This window comes from Grammomys surdaster, unplaced genomic scaffold (genome assembly GCF_004785775.1).
Source record: "Grammomys surdaster isolate TR1022 unplaced genomic scaffold, NIH_TR_1.0 1149, whole genome shotgun sequence".
NCBI classification, from domain to species: domain Eukaryota; kingdom Metazoa; phylum Chordata; class Mammalia; order Rodentia; family Muridae; genus Grammomys; species Grammomys surdaster.
This window is the reverse complement of record NW_021605568.1, coordinates 1,272,910-1,280,554: the sequence shown is the minus strand read 5'-3', so window position 1 is coordinate 1,280,554 and position 7,645 is coordinate 1,272,910. Positions and strand designations below refer to the sequence as shown.

The 7,645-nt window shown below is 37.0% G+C and overlaps 1 protein-coding gene across 5 annotated transcripts in view; it reads left to right on the top strand.

Moving 5' to 3' along the window:
• The window catches only part of LOC114634939 (zinc finger protein 20-like), a 9,735-nt gene extending 3,060 nt beyond the window's left edge, over window positions 1-6,675 (top strand). The window contains exons 2-5 of one of the 5 annotated variants that reach the window (XR_003713395.1): window positions 1,210-1,336; window positions 1,759-1,819; window positions 2,416-4,272; window positions 6,421-6,523. Coding sequence is in view for 4 of the 5 variants with exons in the window: in XM_028783562.1 (XP_028639395.1) it covers window positions 1,210-1,336; window positions 1,759-1,819; window positions 2,416-4,174 (1,947 nt within the window). In the remaining variant the exon portion in view is untranslated. Of the gene's footprint in view, window positions 1-1,209; window positions 1,337-1,758; window positions 1,824-2,415; window positions 6,089-6,420 lie in introns of those variants that run through there. The other 4 variants (XM_028783564.1, XM_028783563.1, XM_028783562.1 and 1 more) reach the window with 4 other exon arrangements.
• Window positions 6,676-7,645: the final 970 nt, after the last annotated feature.

Sequence of the window (7,645 nt, the reverse complement as noted above, 5' to 3'; positions counted from 1 at the left end):
TATTTGGCCACTGAGCTATAATGCTGCTTCTTCCAACACCCTTTATAACATTCCTAAACACATATAGTTTACTAAGGTTAAAAGTTTGAAGAAATTTCTTTTATAAACAAAGCTATAAGGTAGATTTATCAAGGGTACTATTTAGATTGGGAAACAAGAAGTATTAAAACCTGAAAAATATGCATAATTTTTATCATTTTGCACTAAGAACAATATATTTATTGTCTTTGACAAGATTATCATTAGAAAAACATACTGACTCTGTAAGCAAATATGGCTTTATTAGTATTGTCTCTAGTTTCTTGTTTTTTATTAGTACTGTGAATTATCTTTAGTGAGTTCTATTCAGTTTTTATTTGTAATAAATGAATAAGTAACTAAATAAATGAATAATTCATTCAGTTTTAGTTAGTTTATTTTGAGGCTTGGTTTTACTATGTACCTCTGGTTGTCCTGGATCTGGCTGGCCTTAAACTCACAGAGGTCCACCTGCCTCTGCCCACCAAGTGTTGGATTAAAGGTGTACACCACCATGCCCAGCTTTCAATTTCCAATTAAGAGTGACCTATAAGAAAACAGATATGTCCTTCTAAATATCTTTAGTGCATTCACTGAGGATGTACTAAGATCCCTAACAAGTTGTTACAAGAGATTAAATTGCATCCACTAAGCTAACTTCTTTAACATTCATCATGCAGAGAATGTGTTTTCCAATCAGGTGATGTCTGGTAACTATACAGAAATATGGCAAAGACCCTGAAATTATAACAGTAGCATGTGATTGACATCAACTGTTTGGAAAAGCCATACCATTCTTTGGAGTTAGGTTGAAGAGGAATCCTTCCCAGTAGTAGTTTCCATAGCCAAAAGAGGTGGAGTATTTTCTCTAGCATGTTTAAGATTGTATAGTATCACAACAGTCAGTGCTGAATTGAAAGCTGCTATAAAACATTTAAGAGGAACCTCTGTAGTAGAGATTATCAGTACAAGGAATAATCTCATTCTGCTTTTGCTTTACCAGATATCTCTAATCAGCTGTTAGAATTGTTGTATAAAAATTAGCATGTATGAAATTATATGTATGGAATAAGGACATGACTTGAACACATGTAGAACATAGCATCATCTCAATTTTTTATTAATTAAGTCTAGACCTCTAGTATTGTAAGGCTCACCCTTTTTCCTGGAGATATATGTGGACTTTTTTAGGAGCCAGTGACCTTGGAGGATGTGGCCGTGAACTTCACCCTGGAAGAGTGGACTATGCTGAATGCATCCCAGAAGGAGCTCTACAGAGACGTGATGACGGACACCTTGAGGAACCTGTCCTATATAGGTGAAGATGACATTCATTTCTTACTTAGCGGTGAAAGAACAAATGGTTTTTCCTCACCAATCCTGCTACATGCATTAGATTATAGAAAAGAAAGATTCTGGGCTGGGGAGATGGCTCAGCAGTTAAGAGCACTGACTGCTTTTCCAGCGGTCCTGAGTTCAATTCCCAGCAACCATATGGTGGCTTACAACCATCTAAAATGGGATCTGATGCATTCTTCTGGTTTGTGTCTGAAGACAGCTACAGTACGCTTGTATAAATAAAGATAAATAAATAAAAAGAAGCATTTTAGGTAAATAAGTCAAGTGGAATCACTTTATACTGTGAATTTAACCAGAATCTTTTATTTCTTTGTCTATTTGTTTATTTGTTTTTCTGTAGCAGTAATTCTTTTTTTTTTTTTTTTTTTTTTTTTTTTTAAGGAAACAAGTGGGAACACCAAAATATTGAAAATGAGTATGAAAATCTCTGGAGAAAACTAAGGTAATCTGTACTCTAGGAGACAGCAGTGTTTCTCCCAGTTCTTGGTGTGCTAACACATTTTACAAAGAAGTAATTCATATAAATAAGTCCTGCTTCAAACTGTTTTAATTTCAATAAATCTTCTCTAAAACTGCACACACATTAACATTCAGCAATCAGAGCATTCTCATGTTAGTAACAACCAGAGCATCATGATATTGACCACAAGTAATATAAGTTCTAGGTATGTGTTGTATATGAAACAAAAATAAAATTTCCTTTTTAGAATAAGACCATTTGTCAAGATAAGTCATTATGGAGATATAAGTATGTCAGAATCCAACATTATTTTAGTCACTAGTACATCATAACTGTATATAGTACTAAATATTGAAAAATATATTTAAATGTGTAGATATTCAGCACTTGCCAATAATGAAAACAGTAAAACACAACCATGTACAAATTCTCTTTGTTTTTATTGTAAATGTCCGTAAACCAAATTGTAAAGCAAACAGTACAAACAATTTTAAAAATTATTAGAGGGGATATAACTACCACTTGTGATAAATCATTAGCAAACGGTTTTTTAGTAATGCACTTTTTATTTTTTGCAGTAGTCAGTTGTTGGAGAGACTCTGTGAATATACCAAAGGGCATCAGTGTGCAGAAATCTTTAACTGGACTCCAGAGTATGCTGTGAACCAGAAATCATGTCCAGAAGTTCCCCCATGTGAAAGCCATGTCTATGAAGAAGTGGTTATTGGCCATTTATCTGTGAATGTCCCTCCTCATCCTTACCCAGGACACAAACCGAATGACATTCAGGAATATGGAGAGGAGTTACATAAACACAAAGAATCTGGGAACCCCTCCAAGTCTTCCACACCCTTTCAGAAGCAAAAAAGAATTCACACTGAGGAGAAACCTGAAACTAGTCACTGTAAGGAAGACTTGAGGTGTCTCATATCCAGTCAAAATGGTGAAAAGACCTCCAGTGGAGAACAGCAGTATGAATGTAAGCAGTGTGGGAAAGTATTCACCTCTTCCAGCTCTTTCCGAAGGCACGAGGAATATCACAGCCGAGAAAAATCGTATGTTTGTAAGCAGTGTGGGAAAGCCTTCCCCTTTCCTAGTTCCCTCCAAATACACGAAAGGATTCACACTGGTGAGAAGCCCTATATGTGCAAGCAGTGTGGGAAGACCTTTGCCCGTTCGAGTTCTCTTCTGACACACGAGAGAATTCACACCGGAGAAAAGCCCTATGTGTGCAAACAGTGTGGGAAAGCCTTCACCGATCGGAGTTCACTTCGCTTCCATGAAATGATGCACAGTGGTGAGAAACCATATAAATGTACGAAATGTGGTAAGGCCTTTGCTTCTTCAGGCGCTTTTCGGAAGCATGAACGAACTCACACAGGAGAGCAGCTCTTCGTGTGTTTGCAATGTGAGAAAGTTTTCAGCTGTGAAAGTGCTTTTCGAACACATAAAATAATTCATTCTGGAGAATGTGTATGTAAGCAGTGTGGTAAAGCCTTCACTAGTCACAGTTCCGTTAAGTACCACGAATTGATGCACAGTGGAGAGAAACCGTATGTATGCAAGCAGTGTGGGAAAACCTTTAGGTCTCCAAAACAAGTTCAGATTCATAAACGAACTCACACTGGAGAAAAACCTTACGTCTGTAAGGAATGTGGGAAAGCCTTTACTTTTCTTGGTTCTCTTCAATACCACGAATTGATTCATACTGGTGAGAAACCCTATCTATGTAAGCAATGTGGGAAAGCTTTCAGGTCTTCTCGTCAGGTTCAAATACATGAACGAACTCACACTGGAGAGAAACCATATGTATGTAAGCAGTGTGGGAAAGCCTTCTTTTCTTTGTATCATTTAAGAAGACATGAAGTAATTCATAGTGGTACAAACCCCTATGTTTGTAAGCAATGTGGGAAAGCCTTCAGTTGGTTCAGTACCTTTCACAGTCATAAACAGACTCACACTGGTGAAAAACCCTATTTATGCAAGCAATGTGGGAAAGCCTTCTGTAGTCGCATATCATGGAGAAGACATGAGAAAGCTCACACCACAGTGAAGCCCTATGCGTGTGTGCAGTGTGGAAAAGCCTTCCGTTCTCCTAGTTATCTCAAAATACATGAACGAATCCACACTGGAGAGAAACCCTTTATATGTTCTCAGTGTGGGAAACCCTTCCGTTCTTTTCGTTATGTCAAATCACATGAAAGAAGCCACACTGGAGAGAAACCCTTTGTATGTACAGAATGCGGGAAAGCATTCAGTTATTACAGCTCTTTCCATAGACATAGAAGAACTCACCAGACAGTAACCTTGAACACAGAACTTGAAAAGACTTCATAACACCCATAAGACTGCATGTGGAGAAAACTTCTGTAACAGTGAAGCAAGTGAAACACCTGGGTCTTCTCATGGCTAAAGAAAACTTAAGGACAGACAAGGTATGGCACACCTTTAATCCCAACACTTGAGAGGCAGAGGCAGGGAATCTCAAGAGTTCAGGGCCAACCTGATCTACATACTGAGTTCCCAGTCACCCATGGTTACATAGTGTGACTGTTTCAAAAAAGGGAAAAGCATGTTAGTATGAAGAGCAAGTTTGACTAGAAAAGATGTCTTCATTTGGCACATGTGCATATGTTTCCCCAGTAAAATCTTTGCTTGGCAAAACAATAAACTCAAGAGTAGCAGGTAGTGGCCCGGTCCTTTGACAATTTTTCATATGTTCATTCCCATAAACGTCAGCATTATGAAGGACTGGATGCAAATTTTTGTTTAAGAATGCTTTAGAAAATGAAAAATCTGAAGAAACTATGTAAATATATTGAACTTACTGGAATTTATTAGGGGTTTGTTTTGTTTATCACAAATAGTCTTGTCATGTAACCCACGCTGGCCTTTAACCAATTGAATCTTCTTGTTTCAACCTCTAGATTGTGTGGGTGAAAGATGTCTGTTTCCACATCCAGCATCCGTAGTTCATACCCCCCCTACCCCTTTGATTTTTCCAGACATGGTTTCTCTATGTAGTACTAACTGGCCACCCTAGAACTCAAGACCAAGCTGGTCTCAAACTCAAGAGATCCACCTCTCTCTGCCTCCCTGGTACTTGGATTAAAGATTGTGCCACCACTGCCCGGCATTCTTTTAAAAAAAACCTTTTTGGACTCCACGCTTCACATTTATGCTCTAGAAAACTGTCTCTATTTTAGTTAATTTTAAAAATGATGTGTAGATATATGTGTTTGTATGGATGTGTGCACATCCATGTAGTTCCTGAAGAGGCCCAAAGGGAGTGTCAGATCCCCTGGGGCTGGAGTTAATGGGTGTGAGCTGTCCCATATGTGTGCTGGAATTGAATCATGTTCTCTGCAAGATTATTCTGTGCAAGAAATGGTACTGACCATTTCTCTAGCCCCTAGAAAATTATCTTGAAGCTGCGTATGTGAGATGAAGGATTAATTAAGTACAGGGGAAGGAAACCAAAAAGACCTTTAAAAAAAGAATTAAAAACAAAAAGTGTACTATCATTATATTAATTTTAATTTTGTAAGTTTATTTTGGTTTTGTTTTAAGTAGTATGTATACAAATTTAATGTGTGATATCTTTTTGTATCAAATCAGGTAGTTTTTTCTTTCACTTTAAGTTATATACATTCACTGATGAGTTGATAATTACTTATATCAATTAATTATAGTTATTTATAATATGCCAGGAGGCATAATATGTGTCTTATTTTCAAGCCTTTGAGATTAGTGAGTGGAGGAAAAATGACTTTTTGTGAATATTGAGATTTTTTTCCCCCACTTGATTCACAAGACTAGTTCTTACCATTTTTTTTTAGATTGTCATTCTCTTCCATGAACAAAAACCACCTTTATATTATGCTTTTTTTTTGTTAACTTTTCTCTCTACCTGATTTTTTTCTAACATTCTTGTCTCCATGGCCTTTAAACTATTTTCAACCACTTTTAAATTAACAAATGTTAACTCTTATCTACATAGAAGGTAGGTGTAAATGTCACTCTATAATCATAGATTGATATCACATTTAGAAGTTGTCACAAGCCATTCTTATTGTACATATATATTTAATAATTTTTTCTCATGTAAATGTTGCTTTTCATGCCTATTTTGTTGTATCTTTGATTTTTATTGTAATTTTTCCTTCTGTCATTATACTAAAAGATACATTGGCATTAGTGGTTTCTTGCCAAAGACTAAGCACCAGGTAATAAATCACACTAAAATCTCTCCATATGTAGTAACTAAGTGTGTCTCATCAGGAAAAACATTGCATAGATGTTCTGGCAGTATTGATGTTTAGCTTACAAGGATTTGGGGATTGGTTAGATATAGTTAGGTGCCTGTTGAATATACTGAGATATGAGTATAGTTCTGTATTCTGTAATTGTGGTTGTTACTTGGAGGTCCTCAAATTATTCAGTGAAGGAAGTTTTTAATCCATGAGCATAGCTAGACACATTAGTGAGGAGAGGGTACTTTGCTCATTTTCATGATTCAGAATGTCTTATGCTTTGTTGGTTTTACAGACAACCTTATACAGTGTCCTTTTCTTTTGTCATAGTTTGTGACACCTGTCTTCACAGCAGAAGATTTGCCTTTGGTTTGAACACCTGTTTTCTGAACCAGTCTTTACCTTTCTGAGTTCCTATACCGACAACACTTCCTCTAATATATTGGTTACTAGTCTTCAGAAACACAGATGTTCCTAATTACCCGTTTGGTTATGTTCTGATAAACCTATGAGAAAGGGTAAGCATAGCAAGAAATTGTACTCAACCTATTGAACATTAAACTGTAAGCATTTCCAGGTCTTTTACATTAGGCCCAGATAAGGAGAAGTAATTTCTACTGCATATTCCTTTAAATTAAAAAAAAAAAATTGGCATGTATTATTGAGCAAAGTAATGGTTTTGTTGTAATATTTTGACAGTTCTACATATTTGACTCTCTTCACCCATTTGTTTTCTTACCTCCTGTCCTCTTCCCTCTGCCTAATGGTCCTCATCTCCTCCCAAATAGACCCTTAGAGTTTCATGTCTCTCTCTTGCCTACTAGAGCCTGTGTATGCTAAAACACAGGCTGTTGGCTGAGCCTGGCTTTCACTCAGTATCACTTCTAGTTCCATTCAGTTTTCAGCACTAGTGCATGCCATCATGTATTTGTGGAGGTCAGAGCACTTTACTTACGCCATGCTGCACACTGCAGGCATCTAGCCTCCAGCTTTCAACTGATTCACCTGTCTCCACACATACCTCTCCTCCTCATAGTAGTGTTAGGTGCTACCACATCTGAATTTTCATGTGGTTCCCAGGGAGCCAGGTTTGTAGGTAAAATTTTATATAGCCAAGTGTTCTTTCCTGATCCTGGACATTGTGGGTTAGGCACCATGGGTCATTGGGAGTTAGGCATCAAATGAAAGTTCTAGACATCACGGATCACTGGATCAGATTCTAAGCAGTCACGAGTCTGAGTATTAAAAGTATAGTCATACTTGTTTTTATTTTGGTTCTTTTCCTCATCTACATTCTCCTTTCCAATCTTCTTAGCAATTATAAATAAGTTTAATATAATTCTACTACTGGGGGTGATGCCCTTAATCCTACCACTTCGGAGGTAGAGGTAGAGGCAGAGGCAGGTTGGATCTTTGTAAGTTTGAGGCCAACCTGGTCTACTTAAATGAGGTCCAGGCCAGCCAGGGGTAAATAAATAGTAAGCCATTGTTTTGGGGTTTTTCTTGTTTTTTGTTTTTTTGTTTTTGTTTTTTTTTTAAATTCTACTCCTAAACC